The 22,552-nt window shown below is 32.6% G+C and overlaps 1 protein-coding gene across 2 annotated transcripts in view; it reads left to right on the top strand.

Annotated features, from left to right (window-relative positions):
* Positions 1 to 22,552, top strand: part of LOC140451851 (putative receptor-type tyrosine-protein phosphatase mosPTP-1) — an 850,513-nt gene that overhangs the window by 567,508 nt on the left and 260,453 nt on the right. For both annotated transcript variants that reach the window (XM_072545757.1, XM_072545758.1), the window contains exon 2: positions 6,027 to 6,332. In XM_072545757.1, coding sequence (XP_072401858.1) covers positions 6,027 to 6,332 — 306 coding nt within the window. The remainder of the gene's footprint in view (positions 1 to 6,026; positions 6,333 to 22,552) is intronic.

Below are 22,552 nucleotides of genomic sequence, written 5' to 3' on the forward strand. Positions count from 1 at the left end.
TCAGAGTATAATTATTAATCAAAATTTCAAATAAACTTAAACATCATTCAATTTTACACGAAAAAGGTACTCTTGGTAAAACTCATACAGTGTACCGTTTTCAGAATATTTTGATTTGAAAATTATGAAGTAATAATTGATGCTGGTAGTAATAATAAAGTTCTAATAGGTATACCTCTATTTTCTCCAAGTGTACCATCGAAATCTGACATTTATTGATTGTTATGACGATAAATCAACAATAATTAGAGTTTTGAAACCTTGTTATATGTAAAATCAAATCAAAATGTACTCAAATGTTGAATACACTGACATGTTATTAACCTTAGGCGAATGTTTAGGATGTTCTAGTGCAGCTGTGACACGTTATGCAGAAAAGTTTCCTAGATAAAACTTACCAAGTAAAAAAACATTTAGAGCCGTTGGACGACGTTGTCGAGAAACTGGGAATGTGAGACCAAATAAAATAAATTCTGGTAGACCAAGAACAACAAGAACAATTAATAAAGAAAATAATATTTTAAATTTACTTGATCAAGATCCAACAGTGAGGGTAAGGAATATAGCAAAACAAACAAATACTTTATTTTCAAGTACTTGGCGGATACTGAAAGAACATAATTACATCCTTATTATTACAGACAAGTCCAAAAGCTCTTGCCAGATGATCTACCGGTTAGAGTGGATTTTTGTAAAACATTTCAACAAAGGACAGCCCACAATCCAAATTTTTTAAAATGCATTCTTTTTACGGACGAGGCCACCTTTACGCGACAATGTATGTTTAACTCCCATAATGCACACTACTGCTGTGATAAGAATCCATTAGTCAAAAGGGTATCACATTACCAACACTCATTTAAAGTTAATGTTTGTGCAGCAACTTTAGGTAACAAATTAATAGGTTATCATATTCTACCTGGAAATTTAATTCTACCTGATGATATGTATCTTGATTTTTTAAACAATTCCTTATTTGAGATATTAGAAGATTTAACGCTAAACGAGTGAAGATCTTTATTTTTTATGCACGATGGAACTCCACCACACTTTGATAGAAGGTGTCGTAATTGGTTGAGTAATCATTTTCCAAATCGATGGATTGGTAGAGGTGCAGAAGCTCCGATTCATTGGCCTCCTGGGTCATGCGATTTTAACCCTTTGGACTACGCAGTTTGGTCGTATATTAAGGAAAAAGTCTATGCTACAGAGGTAAATTCTGGCCAAGAATTGGAAGAAAGAATTCAACGTCAATTTAATGACATCATAGCTAATCCCCTACCGTTTAGAAGGTTAATGGAATCTTTAGAAAAAAGAATAGACTTGTGTATTCGCGAAAACGGAGGGCATTTTGAACACTTACTGTAATTGAATTTTATTTTATGTTATTAGTCATTAATTTAATTTTCTTCTTGTGAGTTTTATTTAATTACTAACTATTTTATACCAGCATCAATTATTACTTCATAATTTTCAAATCAAAATATTCCGAAAACGTTACACAGTATAGAGTTTTACCAAGAGTACCTTTTTCGTGTAAAATTGAATGGTGTTTAAGTTTACTTGAAATTTTGATTAATAATTATACTCTTAAAAAAGTTATATTGACTAATACTTAGTACGATCCGTGTAACTAGCGCCCTCTGTGAGAATCAGATATAAAAACAAATTCGTGGGATGTATCAGCTTCCAAAACATATTCGTATAAAATTTCATTACAATGTTGCCATCGTTGTTGTTTCGGCAAAATCGTAAAAAATGCGTAAATTTTATTTTTCTTCAACGCCCTGTATCTTAAAAACGGATGGCGTTACAAAAATTTTTTACTAAGCAAACCCCAATTATTTTTCAGTTTTTTACCTACCCTAGAGACGGGGTTACCTTTTTTTGAAACACTCTGTAGAAGCTGAACTACAAAATATTGGCATTTATCAAATAACTCCAATGGATTTTCTAAGAATAGGAACAACTAACTCTTTATTTAAGCATATCTTGAGCTTCCGACGTTAAACTTACATTGTTCATTAAGATCTTAAAAAAAATCCTAAGTCGATAATAATTAATCATGAACAAATCAATTACCGAATTTATTTCTCATGGAAAAAACAGTCATGCTACATTTGTAAACAGCAAGGACATCTAGCATCTCAGTGTACAAATAATACAAACACACAAATATCTATCATAATTACACCACCTACTTCTCAACTAAATTGTACCTGAAATTATCCCTAATATTTAGCCAAGTAATCATTCCTCACAATCTTCACAACAATTGACAGAGTCGGAAGTTCAGAGTCGGAAGAAACAACCAATATTCCTCTATTCTATTTAAATCCCATACAAACTCCTGTCCAACCAGATAACGTTAAAATGAATAATCTTAGTCAAAATCAACCTTCAACACCTTCTGACACTCAATCGTCTAAACGAACGGCATCAGAAATAACGACTCTCTCAACAACAGAAGACCAGAACCCATTTAAAGAACCTATAAGTAAATCTAAGAAACCCAAAACTTTACCTTAAGATTATGTGAATGCAGCAGAAGATCTTATTAAATGCACTACTTCTTTCTTCAACGATAATTCTGGTAATAGATACATAAACCAGGAAGAATTAATTTCTTCGAAATTGCACACTGTTCGTCTGATCCTCTTTGTATTGCTAAAACGTACACAGAAGATATCGACAGACTACTCAATGTTTTAACTTAAATCCATATAGCACTAACTCTCACGTATCTTAAAATTCTAGAGTAGTAGATTAAAAAATAAAATTATCAAACAGGACGCAACTCACGTCTCTACTAATCAGAGGAGCGATACCTCTGCTGATACTTACTAGAACAACATTCAACTGTATACTGAAGTGAAACCTAAATGGGTATTTTTAGAATTTAGCTAAATTTAAACCGTAACAAGCAAAAAAAAAGGAAAAAGACAGTTAAGATTTGATTTCACGTATAGTGCGTCTCTTGCTTCTCAAGACAGGAAAGATTTATTTTCACGTTCAGAGCGTCTGTGTGTAGCCGTTCTGAAGATCCCTTTTAGGGTGAAATACGTATAAGCGGATATACAGACGCACTATACGTGAAATCAAATCTTAACTGTCTTTTCTATTTATTCCGGTATACACTTTATCTCGCAATCTCTTATATATATTGCAAGAAATAGAGAATTAATGGAAAATGTGATCGCTAACATCCATTATTGGATTTGCATCTGAAGAAGAAGAAGATACACTTTATGAGTACTAGAAACCAATTCGCTAAGGATTTTTGCTTAGTTAAGGATATAAAATGTGGAATGCAATTTTAGATTCCCCATGTCTCTAATAACATCTTTATCAACGTCTGTTTTGCCTTGCAATTCTTAGAATGCACAGATTAAAGCAGAAATCTGAATTTAGATTTGAAAAATTAGTTTACCGATTCATTACAAGAGACTTCAAAGAAGATAATTATTATAACTTAAAAAACTATATTCCATATTTTAAGAATAAAATAACTGCTAGCCATACTAGGGGGGAGTCATATATGTTCCTAACTTATATAATACCAAAGTACCAACTAAGAACTAAGTTAGAGTTAACAGCAGTAACTATAAAAGAGCTCCACAAAATTAATATCTGTAATTTTTTTTTCTTTTATACTTAGACCCGTCCAACTGAACTCTTCAATCGAATCCAAGAGCCTTGTATTACACTACCAAGCATAAAATTAGGGTCACCCCGTAATTTGAATTTATTTTAGAAATTATTATTCTGTTTAAACTATTTTTGGTTGTCTGATAGTTTACTAACGGATTGCTTAAAGAAAACAACGTTTTTGTCGTTTAAAGTTTATTAAAAATAATGGAAATGAAGAATTTTCCTTTGATATACTAAATATTAAAAATTTGGATGACATTTTGCACCAATATGTCGCGAAGCTCTCTCGAATTTCTGGGGGCCGGCACATGACTCCGTTAACGTCTCTTCATCTCATCCCAAACATGTTCTATGGGATTAATATCTGGACTGCGAGCAGGCCAAACAAATCGTGTGATTTGAACCTCGTCAAGATACTCAGTAACTATCCTAGCAGTGTGGGGCCGTGCATTATAACCATAAACTGTAAAACACGGTCTTCCAGAATCTGTGTCAGATACCTATGTGCTGTCAATGTCCCATTCTCGATAAAGACTAACTCCGTGCAAGCATCAAATGATATGCCTCCACATGCCATAACTGACCCTCCACCAAATGGAAGACGCTCGGCAACACATGATTGAGCATATCTCTCGCCTTGACGTCGCCACACTCTTACACGTTTGTCTGAGCCCGTAAGACAGAATCTCGATTCACCGGAAAACAATACACGACTCAAAACCGGCATTGTCCAAAATAAGTGTTCTCGTGCAAAATTCAATCCGGCAATTCGCTGTTCACGGGAAAGCGGCGGTCCAGTTACTCTAGTTCGACAAGATAAACCAGCAGCATAAAGTCGTCTCCTAACTGTCCATTCACTTATGTTTACATTTCTCACCACTTGCAGATGATTTCGAAGAGAAACTGCCGTGACCGTTCGGTTTCTCAAAGCACTAGAAACGACAAAGCGGTCATCTCTAGCTGTTGTAATCCTGCCTCGACCTGAACCAGGTCTTCGAGTAAGCAGACCGGTCTCTTCGTACCGTTGCTGTACTAGTTGCACACTCGAGAGACTTACACCAACGTTTCTCGCAGTTTCGCGCTGACCGTGGTCATCTTCTAACGCCGCCACAATTCTTGGAGCCACAACAGAATTTATGCTCATTGCAATACACTGACAGTGATAACAATACACAAACAATTTACAATTGACGTTAAAACCATAGAAACAAAAACTGTGCTGATAACGGTTTTTAGGAATTAGGCTAAGGGGCCCTTTTTATCTCAAACGCTTGTCGAAACAACAACGACAACAATTTTTTTTTTCAAGAAATCCATTAGTAAACTATGTTACAACCGAAAATAGTTAAAACAGAATAATAATTTCTAAAAATAAATTCAAATTACGGGGGACCCTAATTTTATGCTCGGTAGTGTATTTTAGGCAATTTTAATGCCCACCATATACTTTGGGGAGGCAAAAAATAGATTCCTTGGGACGTAAAATTGAACAAATTTTTACTGATTCTAATATGAATATTCTTAATGATGAGAAACAAAAGATTTAATATTTCCACTGGCGATGAGTCCGTAATAGATTTATCCCTCCGTTACCCTGTCTTACAATCATTTTGTCATGGGATGTGACATCCCATTAACATGGAAGCGATTATTTTGGGTGGTTAAATACTGCAACCAGGAATTTCATACAAAAAACTAAATGCTAAGAAAAAAGTAACACCTATCGATGGACAACAAGCTACTCATATACAGAGTAATATTATAACCAATTTGGTCCTATGGTCTGCAGCTCTAAGGATCAGCTAGCAAATCTAATGTTATGAAAATGCAAAGATTTTAATCTAAAACATTAAGAACAATCACTAATGCTCCTTTATATATCAAGAATGACGCTTTACATAGAGATTTACAGGTACTAACAGTCTCTAAAGGGTGCAAAAAAAATTTCTGAATAATATCAAAATATACTGTGCATGTATCCTAACACACTGGAATACAATTTTCTCAACAACCAACAAATAAAAAAAATTTCTGACGATCCTGACAGTACCTGTACCAGTGAAAGCTGTGCCTTCATTAGCGCCCAGCCATTAAGTTTGTAAAAACTATGTCGTTTTTAGTTTTCGTGCTCGCGTATTTGTGTATGTGCGCATCTCACCAGTAAACAATCTAATATGTGTTCTGATACTTTGGTCATTGGATCTTACATTTTTTTGATATTTTAAAGACAAACAATTTTACTTACTGCTTTTATTGTAAAAATCTATGTTAATAAACAAATCTCTAAGATTAACTTAGTGGTCCTCGAGTCGTTTTATCTACTTTACCTGGATAAATCTTAATTACTGATATTAACGATTTTTTTTGTATTTCAGATGTAACGACCTTGAGAATCAAATATCTTATGGTCAAAGCCGGCGAAAACGCTAGTCTAGAATGCATGGGTGCCAACGAACTAACCTTAGTTACTGAGTTATCCTGGTACTCTCTTAAAGGCGATAACATAGTGCTTGACTATTCGAGAGGTATTTTGACAGTATTTACAGACCCCGCCCGCTTATACGTTGCTAGAGACTACAGCATAGTTTTCGAACCCGCTTTAGCGGTAGATTCGGCAAAATATATATGCCTTATCAACGGTAGACCAGAGCCAGAAGGTGTGTTTGAACTTCAAGTTCAAGGTAAGTGTTTTGTAGCTATATTATTATAAAATATACATTAGTATGTATGCAGTATACATACAGTATACTACCAGGCAATGTCCTGACCTGGTCTTATACAATTCCTATTAAAGAATACAACAAATTTAATATATATATAACCTGGGTAATAATCTATCGTCAGTATGGATCTTACGTGAGATGGAGTAAGAAACACCTGTTTAAAAAGAAAAAGTTATATTAGGTTTCACCTTTAATATCGTCGAAAATGCATTAGTGAACATAATAAATTCAACAGAAGAGTGGAAGTTCAACGTTGCCAAACTTATTGGTTTTATTTGCCCTCTAGTATTTTTAGCATTTGATCAATGTTCTAAGATAATCAAATGTGGACGAATTTATTTAAATGGCAGCTTACTGTTTTTATTGGGAATATGCCACAATAAGTTTTATTTAACATTTTGATTTCTACTTCGAAAATCGTTTTATATAAATAAAATTTATTAATGTTTCGTATTTTAAGTACGATTTCCAAATTGGAAATCTAAACATCAAAAGAAGCTTATTTTAAGGTCACATTGTGCCTTATTCTCAATAAAAATAATAAAGTGCATTATGACGCCACAATAAAAAAGCTTCATACAAAATTATTTGGCAACGTCGCGTCGTCAAAGTAACGACACTTTGATTGTTATCTTTGTCTATTCTCTGAAAATATGATTTTATATCTGTGTTAGATATCCTGTTAAATTCTATTATACCGACCATAAACTTTTACCTACACCGTATATATATATATATATATATATATATATATATATATATATATATATATATATATATATATATATAAATAAATATATTTATATGTATATATAAATTTAAATAATCACTCTTATAACATCACACTAAGTTTAATAATATTTCATAAATTTAATCATTCTTGTAATAAGTTTAGCAGGTGTGTAGTTATAATAGGATTTCTTCTGTCTTCTCTGTGCACCGTGTTTTCTTGGGTAAGGATGTAACAGTATTAGTATAACGGTATGATACTATAAGGATATTATAGATGATTTATTATGCAATACTTATTTTTGTCTGCCTCGCATATTTTTATATATCTTATAATATCCACGTGTATTTTACCTTAATTAAAAAGTGATACACGGCGGTAAAAATTTAAATATTTCTAAACAATTTCAGCCGTATTATAAGGCTAAAAATATAATTCCGATTCATTGTACAGACAAAAATTAGAAAAATATATATTTTCTGTCTGCTCAATCCAACTGCTTTGATAGGCTTGTACGTGTTACATCTTCTGATGCCTTTTTTCTGGATATGTAGGATATCACTTCATTATTTTCTTTACCTACGTCTCTTGTTGTTTGGTAGTTTATCCCATACAAGTTTAAGAAGTCTATATATATATATATATATATATATATATATATATATATATATATATATATATATATATATATATATATATATATATTATATACAGGGTGGTCCTTAAGTAATTGTACAAAAAGAAACAGTAGATTCTACACTTTAAAATATTACGACTTAAGCCAAATTGCTTTTATAAAATGGTGATATTAAGAAAGATACAGGGTGTTATATTATATTTTTTAAAAATTATGTAAAATTATATTTTTCGCTATAACTTATATGTTTGTAAACATTTATGTATGAAAATTTAAAAATAGGTACTTTTAAATATGAGAAATTATAATTTGATGCAAACTTTGATGTAAATGATAGAGGGCGCCACTTATGCCACATATGTGGTATAAATTTGCACTTAACTTTTTTGCTCTTTAAGTTACCTGTATTTGGGATAAAAAATATTAAAGATAAATTATTTTAACAAAAATAAAGGTATACTTGTTAATAACTTCAAAACTCAACAGTTTTCGAGATAATCGCATTTTAAAAATCAGCTGCATAATTCTGATCTAAGGCAATTACTCCAGGCAACGAAGAAAAAATAGACAAAAACATTAATACTTCTGAATTTTGTTATAAAATACCTTTAACTAAAGTTAATAGTTAACGAAATATTAAATAAAATAAATATACCAGCAGGATACTTAATAATAGGATTTGACAAAATAACAGAATAATAGGATTTTACATCAAACATTTAACGTTTTCTGTTAAATTAAAGTCATAATCAAAACATTTTGTTTACAAACCAAATTAAGAAATAGTTAAACTAAATAACATAACTTTTTGGCAAAGTAACTGTTCGATATGTCCACCATTTTCTTTAATTCATTTGTCAATATATTCCATAAAAGATCGTCCCATATTAAATATTATCATTGGTTCTAAAGAAACTGCTTCAGTATTTATTTCTTCCTATAGTTGGTTGCAAATGTGTATGGGATTCTTATAGACACGTTATTTTAATGCGCCCCATACACCAAAATCAAGCGGATTAAATTCGGGGCTACGTGGTGGCTATAATGTATAATGGATGAATATATTATTTTGGATACATATCTAAATCTTATGGTATATTATGGAACTACAACGTATTTGTCGCAGAAGTTAAATAATGTATTATAATGTGATGTATCTCGTTCATTGGTTACTTATATACATACGAAATAACCTATCGATGACATTACTTATTTATATGATTACGTTACAGCTTACGAGTAACTATAATTACATCTCGAACAAATGGACTATTATGATTTACTAACGAACTAATATTATGCTAAACTAAATTGCCTGTGTGTTTACTATATTTATAACAATATCGGTTATTAGGACAACGATGATGTTTTTGTAAAAATGCTGAGTCTTTCAGGTTAGATTTGTAGCAAAAGTATTATGAAACAGGACACATATGTGTTATTCAATACCTGTGCTCTAGTTTCTATTGGTTCTAATAAAAATTGGTAAACAATTTACGTAATCAACAATAAGTATTCTTTTCGGATTTTGATTATTATGAATTGATTCGAATTATGAATTAAATAATTAGATTAATATCTCACCGCATTGCCAAGGAATATGACTACCACGACCAATCCAACGTTCAGAAAAGTTGTATTTAAATATGTTCTAACTGCCTTTTCTCTAGAATGTAGTGGTATCTTGCATAAACCACATATTTTGGGTTTTTAGCATTTTAAGTAGAAAAAAAGTAATACAACGCCATTATAGAAACTTAAGAAGCGATAGCAAAGTGAAGTTGTAAACATGATGACGGCCAACGTCTGAATACAGACACGGCACCTAAAGAAGAAGATGAAATATCTTTTCTCCAATAAGACATTTAGCACCCATAACAAAGCATTTTGTGATGTTACATTATCATCTTTAAGTTGTTTTATTAAGAATAAACTATGAATTAATGCTTATCTACAGGTATTCAGTGCTTTACCGCACAAATATCAAACTAAGAATTATTGTGCAGCTGACATATAAAATGCATTTATCTCGAAAACGATTGAAATTTCAGGTTACTAACAAGTATACCTTTTCTTTGTAAAAATAATGTATCTTTAATATTTTTTAACACAAATAGAGCTAGATTAAAGAGTAAAAAAGTTAAGCGCAAATTTATGCCACACATGTGGCATATGTGGCGCCCTCTATTAGTTACATTAAAGTAAGGATGAAATTATAATTTATCCTACTCAAAAGCATCCAACTGTAAATTTTTGTTCAAAAATATTTACAAACGTAAAAGTTATACCGAAAAATAAAATTTTAAATTTCCACTTTAACACCCTGTATCTTTTTTAATGTCAATATTTTATTAAAGCAAGTTGGCTTAAATCGTATTATTTGCATTAAGTGCAGTATTTATTAATTGCGTATTAAGTGCAGAATCTACGGTTTCTGTTTGTACAATTACTTAAGGACCACCCTGTATATATATATATATATATATATATATATATATATATATATATATATATATATATATATATATATATATATATCGAGAAAAGGAGTACGACCGTTAATCCAATATAAATAAGAATCACTCGAAGAGTGGTGGGTTTTTTGGTCAAAAGGTGGAGAAAAAGACAAAGAAGTTGGCTACTTCATCTATTTATTTGAAGACGTTTCGCTCTCTAATCAGAAAGCATCATCAGTTCATCTAAAAAGCACAATATGAAAAACCAAACGTCCATAGAAAAGTCAATATAAATGTGTTACCTCAAAAAGACCTTATATGATACTAAATGATTATTATGATACTTATATTCCAACTAAAAATTACCTGAAATACATTGTTAAGGATCCTCAAGTCCAAAATGACAAATGCCGGTATGGATGCCAAGCCCAAGAAACCATCCAACATCATACCGGTGGCTGCCAGGCATTTATCCACCAAGAAGTAGCTGACAAACTGGGACTTCTCTAAATCAACCATCTTCCTAATTATTAATATGCCTCTGACAGAATGCTTGAAAATGACAACTACAAGCTATACTGGGACCGCACTGTGTTCACAGACCAACCAGTGGCACGTAATAGACCGGATCTCATTCTAGTTAATAAACTTACTAGGCAAACAACACTTAGTGATGTGGCGATGTCCAACACCAATAATTATAATTTACGTGTTAAATACAACTAAAAGATCGCCAAGTACAGATATCTAGAAATACAAATCAGGAGATAATGGAGAATAGAAAGTACCCAGACAGTACCTATTATTCTATCTACCCCTGGTGTTATCCCCAAAACCTCCTAGAGAACATAAAACAGCGGGTCTAAATAAACATCTCTATAAAGCCATGTAGAAAGCTGTACCTACTCCTCGCGACGTCCAGATGTGTGCGAAAATTCTTGGGAGATACCTAGGGCTTGATAACGCGGAAAGAGTCCCACCAGAGCTTAATCCTTTTAATACCGTAGGTATCTGGGATGAGTGAATTCTCCCCTTAGACAAAGTGTTAGTCGTATGGCTAAATCTATATAACTAATACCTTATATTTATAACCAGACCAGGACATGATAGTCTAGGCGGGATCTGTTTTGGATTGGACATTTTCCATAGGAAGCTATTTTTTTGCTGGAATCCCTTCAGGATGTGCCCAATATCGATAATCACGATATGCGCCAGTCGCAAACCCTGAGCTAAATTTTTTATTTAACAAAATCTGAAAAAAATTGAAAATTTCTAATTTTTTTGCTCCTATTTTCGTTTATAATTCGGAAAATATTGATCCTAGAGAAAAAATAATAGGAAGTTAAAAGTTTCGTTATTCCATTTTACACAATATTTCATTAGCTAGAAATTGAAAATTTAATGTTTATTGTTGAAAAAATAGCAATAATTGGAAAAAAAGTACAAAAAAATGAAGTTAATCCTTTAAATGTTTTCGACTTTCTAAACTTGACTTAGACCTATCTGACCGATCTTAACAAAATTTAGCACACGTTTTAAACATATTAAAAAGTTTTTCTAGGCGGAATATGGAGCTTGTAAGTCAAGTTTAGAAAGTCGAAAACATTTAAAGGATTAACTTCATTTTTCTGTACTTTTTTTCCAATTATTGCTATTTTTTCAACAATAAACATTAAATTTTCAATGTGTAGCTAACGAAATATTGTGTAAAATTGAATAAAGAAACTTTTAACTTCTTATAATTTTTTCTCTAGGATCAATATTTTCCGAATTATAAACGAAAATAGGAGCAAAAAAATGAGAAATTTTCAATTGTTTTCAGATTTTGTTAAATAAAAAGTTTAGCACAGGGTTTGCAACTGGCGCATATCGTGATTACCGATATTGGGCACATCCTGAAGGGATTCTAGCAAAAAAATAGCTTTCTATGGAAAATGTCCATTATGGTCTGAATTTCTACAGATCCCGCCTAGTCTATGGTACCATTATAAATAAACATATTCTCATGAGAGGGATATGGTAAAGGAAACATACAATTTACGCAGTATGGTTGTAACTGGTAGACAGACAATTTTAAAATTGCGGAAAGGTTGGATGTAGTACTATTTAATAGTTTTAAAACTATAAAATTTCTATTTCACTAGGAGAATGGAGCTCTATGTATCAATAAGAGATTTATGCAATACAATATACCTTGCATATATAGTAAAGTAGCCATAACTTTTAGAAACCCTAAAATAGACTCTAGATAAGTCCGGAACAATATCACACTGAGTTAATAGGGCTGACCTACTGCAAAAAACAAGCAGGAATCAGCTCAATGTCAAACGGGCTATTTAAAAGTGATTTAAGGTTCAGATTATGTAGCGTAAAACCTAAAGCAGTGAATTATACTCTGTATGACGGTAAACAATTGAATCTCAGGCGTAAAACACTTATTAAAGACTACCACGTGACTCCAAAAACATGGTGTAGACATCTACCACTATCTGCTGGTACAAGGCTCTAGAGTTCTGAAATTGGTATCATGCATAAATAGAAGATGAGTAATAAGCTAAGTTAGGTTCGGTTAGGTTCAATTTGAGTGGGCGCTTAACCACTTTTCTACTTGACCTAAGAGGTCTATTGTGGCTTATCCCTAGATTAAAGTTGTTTCTTTGTTACTTTTTCTGATCCGAATCAGATGCTGATTGCAGTTCCAGAGTAATAAGCTAATTAGTGTCAGGATGACTGATGTTTAAAAGAAGGCTTCCGAAAAATATGTCTATTGTCTAGTTCTCAACGTAAACGATTCAAGACTCTGACATCTTCTACCAGCCGTTTATTGGCTAGTATAGTTATATTAAAGTATAGTTGGTTTTTATTTCTACCATTTGGACTTATCCACTCCACTTCCTGTTTTTTTTTCTTAAAATACGTGTTCATGATAAATAATTTCCTGCTGGCTTTATAATTTATGAATTTTTGATCCAGTTTATTTCTGTCCCCTATTCTAAATTCTCCAATTGATTTTTCAGTAGATATTTTTGTCAGATCTCTTGGATTAAAGTCATCTATTAAAAGTAATAGCATATAATATAATGTTATGTTCTATTCCAATTAGTTAACCCAAAGTTGCATCACATAACAAGTAGCCTTATTTGTTGTTTAAAGAACTAACAATAAATATCAATCTTTTTAGTTTTTTTACAATTTTATTACATTCCAGTCCTGGTTACAACTGATTTCTAAAATTATTTTTAATTATTGAAAATCTTGATTACTTTTAGTTTTGAATGTACGTACTTCCATCATACACAAACTGTAAATGAACAGTGACTGCATTAAAATTTTAGGTAAAGCATACAACTTAGAGATATTTTATCTGTCTTCTTCTTATTATTCACATCTATCGTTATGTCACCTCCATGTCGCTCCATTATTTCTGTTCACTGAATATTCACAATTTTACCCCAGGTTTGAGCAAAAACTTTTCAACGGATTTCGGATTTAAATGATGGAATATTATCCGAGAAAGAGAGAGACCGAGGCTAAAGAATTTTGATACATTAAAAGGAACGTTTCTCGCTAAATGATTGCTACAAAATCGATGTCAGCCATAAAGGTACACTTGGAGAAATGGTTTTTGAAATAATAATGTGATTGTATATTACTATTAATGCATTACTTTACGTTTCAAGGAAACAATTGTTCAATATTTGAGAATATTGTCGATATTTTAATTAGTTAGTTGCCCGACTTCCTAGAGATCTACATTTATGTTTTCCTAGATATATTATTGTCCACATACTGGAGACTGAATAAAGTCAGACCCACTCAGACCCACTCGTGGGCAGTATTTTGAGTAAGGGCCAATCCTTTTCGATAAATCCAATTACATCTACACTTTGGCACTAAATGACTCTTAAGTGTTTTTCTCATCAAAAACAAATAGAGATGATTAAACTTATTTTCCTTTTGTTTCAACTAGTTGTCGTGGTATTTCTGGCTTGTTTTTTCCAAGCATTCTCACTACAGTCAGGTCTTCTTCTCTTAACACTTTCGATACTTGATACGAAGTGAGCCATTTATCCATGGTGCAATTCCTATTGGTTCCATATATATCACTTGTAAGATGCAGTACATATTGTGTTGGAATTGAATATTGTGAACAACGGACTTCTTTTCCCACGTGCGGATTGGCTTAACACATATAATATGACTTGGCATCACACATTGTTACTATTTTAAGCCCATATTTGTCAGGTTTATTAGGAATGTACATTTTAAATAGACATCTACCTCTAAAACCTAACAAACTTTCATCAGTGGTGACATATTCGAACAGGTGTACATCGGTCTACACCGGCCCTCGAAGATGTCCCAAACTTCTCTAACAGCAGAAAAGTCTGTTGCCTTTCTTGTTAATATTGTGGTTTTATTATCAAACCTAAGATATTAAAAATTCAAAACGATTTTTGCACATCGTAACTCTAAAAATAGGCGGACCAAACTGCTTAGACCATAAATCGTTGGTCGTAAGATTTGAAAATTTCAAGAAATCACTGAGATAAAGCAATCCTAATAAAGCGCGAATTTCAACGAGGTTTGTTGTTGAAGATAACGTTGTTCAGAACGAAAGCGAGCTTTCTTAAGCCTATTTCACAATTTGTGTACGTCACAACAATTTCTGATAGATCGTCTGTAAAAAATAACTGCTACAATTTGTCTATATTCTTTTCATTTGGAGCTGCTCCTTTTGGTCCAGAAAGATTAGTAATTAAATTGTGCCGAGATGTTCTTGTATTCTTAGAATGAAAAGGTTTTAGATACCATTTGTGACCGTTCTTTAAATAAATTGTTGTGTTATGTTGCGGACTATCTTTACTTGCAGTTGGTTCTGGACTTTCTACCGTTTCTTCGGCCAAAATTTCTGGATCATGCATCATGCATCAAATTCATCTTCTACGTAATCTTCAGTTAACTCTAAATCTTCAGTCTCACTTTCCTCGCTCTCAATGCATATAACACCATCGTCAGTGTCGTCCAAAAGCAACTTTTTAAGTTCATCATGAGTTAAAGGCCGCTTTTTTTATAAAGATTGTTCATGTTGGGGTTGTACTGATATTTACCTAGTCAAATACAAAATATCTCTTAGTTTTTAGTGAAATAATAAAATTACTTGATAAAAATTTATTTTTCAGGTAAATAACAACGTGGCGTCGTATACGACAAATCGCTCAGATTTCACAACTTCAAAAAATTATTTGCACGTACCCTCTTGCCTGCGTGATCGTTGTCACTGAACTAAAAGGTACTGGAAAAACAAGCGATGTATGTGTAAGAAGCGAGTGAGTACACAGCGATTACATTTTCTACCGGTCAACTGCGACGCAACGTTGTTGTTCTGGGGTTAAGGATATCCGTTCTTTTGCTTTTTCTAGAACCTGTCATTTTTTTGATTTTTTGTGTAAATTAAAGCTATAATATTTTTTTTCAGATCTTCTATTTCCTTGCATTTGTGGGAGAACCACCTCTCTTTTGCCTCTTAAATTTTCTTTCTAAATTTCTTTTTATTTATTCAGGTCTTTTGCTTTGCGTTATCTTCGTTCTTCCATAAGTTGAAAAATTTCTGTCATCCATGGTTTTGTTTTTCCTCAAGTGGTTTAAGGATTTCTTTTCCAACCGGCATAAGAGCATGCTAAATTTTTCCCCATTTTTAGTCAATAGTTTCTGCATTATCTTATTTGACTTTCCTTGAGTTTTCGTTTATTTGAAATTTTGTTTCCGCATATGTGTTGTCTTTTAAAGCTGCCTTGTATCTATGATTTTCTTGGAGCTAGGGTGCTTTACATTCTTTAGTTTCACTCTTATCGATAAAATAACCTAATTTTGATCGGAGAATATGTCCGATCGTGGATAAGTTCTGGATGATATTATAAAATGTATATCTTCTGTTGACGATAATCTATTTGATTTCTGAGTATTTTGTTGTTGTCAGCTAGTGTTGTCCATATGTAAAATCTACGTTTCGAAAGTTTGCACAAGGTATTTGCAATTATGAGTTCCTTATTAATACAGAAACCAACCAGCCCATCGCTACGTTCATTCCTCTTTCTGAGTTCATATCGCCCCATATAATTCTTCACTTCTTTTTGGCCCACTTTAGCTTTTAAATCTCCAAATGTAATTTTCAGCCCCAATATGTCATAATACTTCGCACTAATGTTTTATAAATCTGTGTTTTTGTCTTTATATTTAGGTGTCTATCCCACCATACTGAGTTAAGTTGTCGGATTGCTGTTCTTGTTTGTCCTAATCTTTGTGTAATTTCTTCCTCTGTTGTTGCCTTTTTCGTGATTATAAACCCCAAGTATTTGAATTTATCCTTTCCTTTGATTGTCACGTTGTCATCAATCTGTAGATCTTAAGAATAAGTGTAAACAATAGGAAAGACCAAACTATAATAAATAGACTGAGGTTAGGACACATACGCCTAACACATGAATACCATGTTACTGGAAGTGTTAATCCAATATGCAGTAAACGTTTTAACAGTTTAAGTGAACAACATATCTTACTCGAATTACTCGTGACTATTCGTCAGTTTTAACCTCCTAGGGGCCTAGTGTCATATATATACAACATAAAAATCAAACATTTCTAGTGACGTCATCTTGCGTAATTTATTCTAAACTTATCAACTAATACCAAAAAAAAAACTAATTTAATTTCTTAGTGTTGGGGACCTGTATAAGTAACTGTGAAATATGTTAGATTAAAACAGTGTATAACAAATGAAGCATGAAGATGGCCTACCATCCTCGTTCACGACATAAGTATTCATAAAATATTAATGTCATCATATACTTTTTATACATATTTTTATATGTATCTCTATCTTTGAAATCGTAGGCTTCCACGGCCAGAGTCAGAATTATAGTTTATTCGTCTTCCGGGTTTGGACCGTGTCATTTGTGAGTGACCCAAAAGTGGGTTCATCTCGACGTTTTGCTACAATTGTATGTAGCTTCTTCAGGAGAACAAAAAAGAAAAAGAAAACAAAAGACAGGAAGATGGGTAGTTAGCAACGGTAACTCAGTTACTCATTGCAACCAGAGGCGAATACTAACTACCAAGATGGGCTTTTGGTCACAGTAACTCAACTACTTAACGCAGCCAGAGGTGAAAACCAAATGCCAGGACAGGGATTCACGTCCAACGGTCAGAACACTAACGCGTCGAGAGGCGGGGAGTGAATCCGACGATTACTCCGCTACCGCTCTATTTAGAGTCCGCGTTAGTGTTCTGACCGTTGGACGTGAATCCCTGTCCTGGCATTTGGTTTTCACCTCTGGCTGCGTTAAGTAGTTGAGTTACTGTGACCAAAAGCCCATCTTGGTAGTTAGTATTCGCCTCTGGTTGCGTTGAGTAACTGAGTTACCGTTGCTAACTACCCATCTTCCTGTCTTTTGTTTTCTTTTTCTTTTTTGTTCTCCTGAAGAAGCTACATACAATTGTAGCGAAACGTCGAGATGAACCCACTTTTGGGTCACTCACAAATGACACGGTCCAAACCCGAATAGACGAATAAACTATAATCTTTATCTTTATTTTGTAAATTCATGGGGACATAATATAATGGCAGGTAATAGTTTTATTTGATATAGGTATTACGTGGGGCGTCAACCTTTATTGTTAATTTAATTTTATGTCATATAGGTATTACATAGGGTCTTAATGTATACTAAGAATTTTGTACGATTTTCAACAATGTAACAAATTTTTCAGTTGATACAGCACTAACTTAACACGAACTTAAACAGCTTCTTTACGAATCGGATCTAGAACTTTCCGATGAAGAAGACCCCTTACTTGTACCGCCAAAATCAGATAACCACCATTCTGACGACATAAATTCTTCAGATGACTCGGATACCTCAGAAGAAACCTCAGAGATTCTCTCGGAGTCAGTATTATCACTCTCATCGTCACTAACACAAGAAACATGCATGTCTTCTAGATCTATCAGACTAGGTTGTAGTCGTGGTGCCAGAACAAGAGTAAGACGTAGTGGAGGTCGCCGTAATGGTACTCCAGTACCAATACCAGTTTTAACTGATGCATTGACCATTAATTTCTGTCCCCTCGAGAGACCTCTTTACCAGCCAAGGTATTAAGATGTGGATTCTCAGTTATGGACTTCTGAAAATTTTTTTAAGCAACATTGGAGATCAAGACTGTAGCAACAGATAGAACATACCTTAAAAGAAAAGGAACAGAGCTGAAATTGACAAGTAAAGAGTTAAAAACATCTATTTATTGGTGTCCTATTCGTTATGAGTGCTATAAAGCTCCCGAAAGTTAGAATGTATTGGTAGGGAAAGTATGGTGTCCCAATCGTTAAGAATTCTATGAAGCGAACCCGAGATTTTTTATTCAAAACATCTCTAAATGTTGTTTTTGATAATGAAATCGATGATCAACAACGAGTAAACAAAATTTGAAAAGTTTTAGTTCTGTTCAACAGTATATTAAAATGTCATGCTCAAATAAGATCTGATGATACAAGTATAGATGAAATGATAATACCTTTTACCAGTCATTGCGGAATGCGTCAATACTGCCCAGGAAAACGAAATCCTGTTAGTATTAAGATTTTTGTACTTGCCAATACTAATAAGTCAGTATGCGATATGATAGTATATTAGGGTAATTTAACATTTTCAGAGCTTACAGCACAGAAATATGGCTTGGGTAAATTAGCAATTCTTAGTTTGTGTGAAAGTCTTGTTCTTGGTTATCACGTTTACTTTGATCGCTATTTTACGACAATAAAACTTGTTGATGTATTACTAGAAAGAGGTTTTCACGCAACAGGTATGATTTTAAACAAGAGTCACTTGGAATTGTATCTTTTCCCCAAAAAAACAGTTCATGAAAAATCCAAGAGGTACATCTGAAACGAAGGTTCGAGGTGATGGAAACATTGCCATAAATCGCTGGTTAGACAACAAACCTGTAACGATTCTGTAAACATACCATGCTGCTAACAACCCAGATCAATGCAGAAGATGGTCAAAAAGATAAAAGGAATACGAAATGGGTAATAGACCCTAGGTGATCAACTGAGGTTATTCAAATTAGAAATGGGAGAACAAATGATTTTGGACAACACTTAGTCTTCCAATTCTAAGACTTGTAGCGTGTAGCGACTACGAAGACCTGGTGCCAAAACATAAAAAACAAAGAGTCAAAATTCAATCCATAGTCGTAAAAACCCAACATAGTTTAAAAATATTTAAAAAAATACTCTGGGTCTTAGGAGGTTAAAATTTCTTAAATCAATAGGAATATATAACCAAATATAAACATGAGTCTATGTAAAAATAAATATGTAGAAGTCAATGCTTGTAATAACTAATGTAGTTATATGTACTAATGTAAATTTATGTACGTAAATCGTACGTATCTATGTATATATAAATATATATATATATATATATATATATATATATATATATATATATATATATATATATATATATATATAATATATATATATATATATATATTTATACATACATAGATACGTACGATTTACGTATATATTTATATTTTATATATATATATATATATATATATATATATATTATTTATATTTATATATATATATATATATATATATATATATATATATATATATATATATATATATGCGAAAATCTATGTGTATTAAAATCAATATGAATCCAAAAATGTAAAAAGATCTTGTTAATACCGAGTGGCGCTAATATCCACATAGGTTAATGGACCTTAAATTTAATTAAAAAATAATATATTAATAGACTGTCCCCTCTATGTAATAGAACGGCAACAAAAACAGTTACCTAATATATTTAAAGAATGTTTAAGGGGAAATAATTCATCTAAAATATCCAATTTTTACGTGCCATATAATTAAATAACTAAATTTAATTGTTAACATAACATTAAATTAACTGTTGTTCCCCTTTCACATTTCATGTAAATATATTTCAATACTAATAACTCTTCGAGGTTTAAGCAAATTGTAAATAAAAAAAAATTTAAAACAAAGTAAAAAAAAGAAATAAAATATTTTCGAGTTTAAAAATATAAGAATATGTTTGTTTAGTCGGTGTAAGATTTTTTCTGTTGTCATTTTTACTTGTCTTCATCAGTCTCTCCGAGACTCAGCCCTCTAAAAATGGATCTCGACGATACACTACACTTGTGTGATGAATTACCTTATATTGTACGAACACAAACTTCCCAGAAGAAATGTATGCTCTCGATATAGATAGAATTCAATTGAAAAATGATGTTTTGTCGAAAGAGATATGGTAGTATTTTTCATAAAAATGTCTTTCCATTAAGCTAATAATCCACGTATGGAGTGACACATTAAATTTCCATTACGGATTTCAAAAGTAGTTGATAGTGATTTTGATTTTTCATATAAACTTCTAGATGGTTCATAAAAAATTATATATAAATTTTATGGTTTATGGTCTATCGTATACACTTGTTTATATTGGTTTAGATTATCTACACACGCGATTAATAATTTTTTGGTTTTCGTAATTTGAATGATGTAAAGTAGCTTATTGAAAAGAAAATTACATATTGTCTTATATTCTTATGCATGGGAATATGTTTAAATAATATATATATATATATATATATATATATATATATATATATATATATATATATATATATATATATATATATATATATATATATATATATATATATATATATATATATATATAGTTTTTTGTTTCATTATACTTTGCATTTTTAAATAAATAAAATAAATGCTTCACTATACTATAGGGTGTCGCAGAACTAATGAGTTAATAATATTAGTATTTCCTATAAACTTTTTTATACAGGTCACCAGTTTAAATTATAAATTTAAATTAAAATTATAAATTTCAACTTATAATCCTTTCTTATGATTAGTAGGTATAGACTAAAATATTTATTGTCAAATTGATATGTACCAATTATAATGTATATAGGATAGAGGATAGAGGGTCCGATAGCTCAGGCGGTTGAGTGTCTGGCTTTTGAAGCCTAGCGCTCTCCCTGTTACCTTTCTTGTATACCGTAGCCACAGGGATAGCAGACTACCATGCTTTAATCCCAAAGCCACACTAGCGATATAAAGAAAGACTATTACTATATATCTACATATAGAAAGTCTTCAAAAGAACTTACATAAATACTAAGGAGTCATACATTATTATTATTTAAAAAAAATTTAGTATTTCCTTACTACATTAACCAATAGTTAACTTTTTTTTCGTCTTTATAGAGGGGGGTCTGGAATCCCCCCATGGAAAGACATCTCAGTCCAGGACGCCGTCTGACTGACCTTAGTGTAGGATTAGTTCTTCGTACTCTGGACGATAGTTCCCGAGGTACTTTAAAATGCCCTCTCGTCGCCGAGTCTACATCGAACGCCTACCTGCTAAACCAGACCCTTCTCTGTCATTCAGCGATCGGGAAGCGGAATGGCCGCTGTAAGGCCGGCATCACTTCCGAAGCACTACCTTTATTCATTTATTCTCCATTCATCCACATCCGCAATCCATTCATCAACAAGGAGGCTCCCTTTCTGGTTCCAGGTATGGCGTAGAAGACCCTTATCGCTTCTAGTACGGCATCATTCCCAGACGGGCATTCCTCCTTCCCCACAGTCTGACTCACGCATTCTAACTCATACAGTCTGACCCACTTTTCTAGCTTCAACTTACAGCATCTTTCACTCTTACCTTTTCCGTTGATCCAGCTGTCTTTCTTCCTCTTCTTTTTTCTTGATCACTGCACGGATATAGTTGTGTTATTCCAATCTGATTTATTTTTAATCATTTCTCTCACTGTAACAAAATTCACACCTGTCTCTCTCTCCATTCTGTTCATTTCTGCTATCCATCTGCTGCAATCTACCATCGTATGTGTCACAGTTTCCGAGTGTCGATAGTATAGGCATTTACCTGTGTCAGCCTTTTTGAACCTGGAGAGGTAGGCCCTAAAACACCCGTGTCCTGTGAGCACCTGCGTCAGGAAATAATCCAGTCGCATGTAGCCACAGTCCACCCAATCTCTCATGTTCGAGTTCAGCATTTTCGTCCACTTTGCTACATCCTCCGTGTTATCCCATTCTTCTTGGCATCTTTCAATTTACCTTTCTCTTTTCTGTCTTCTCTCGGCCACAGTAAGGTTTGAGCGTCTTCTCTCATAGAGCTCTTTTCTTTCCACTGCCAAAACAGGCAACGGAACACATCCAGTGATGGTCCTTAAAGCTGCCTCAGACACAGTCCTATAGGCGCATGCCACTCGCAAC

The sequence above is a fragment of the Diabrotica undecimpunctata genome, chromosome 10 (genome assembly GCF_040954645.1).
Source record: "Diabrotica undecimpunctata isolate CICGRU chromosome 10, icDiaUnde3, whole genome shotgun sequence".
NCBI classification, from domain to species: Eukaryota; Metazoa; Arthropoda; class Insecta; order Coleoptera; family Chrysomelidae; genus Diabrotica; species Diabrotica undecimpunctata.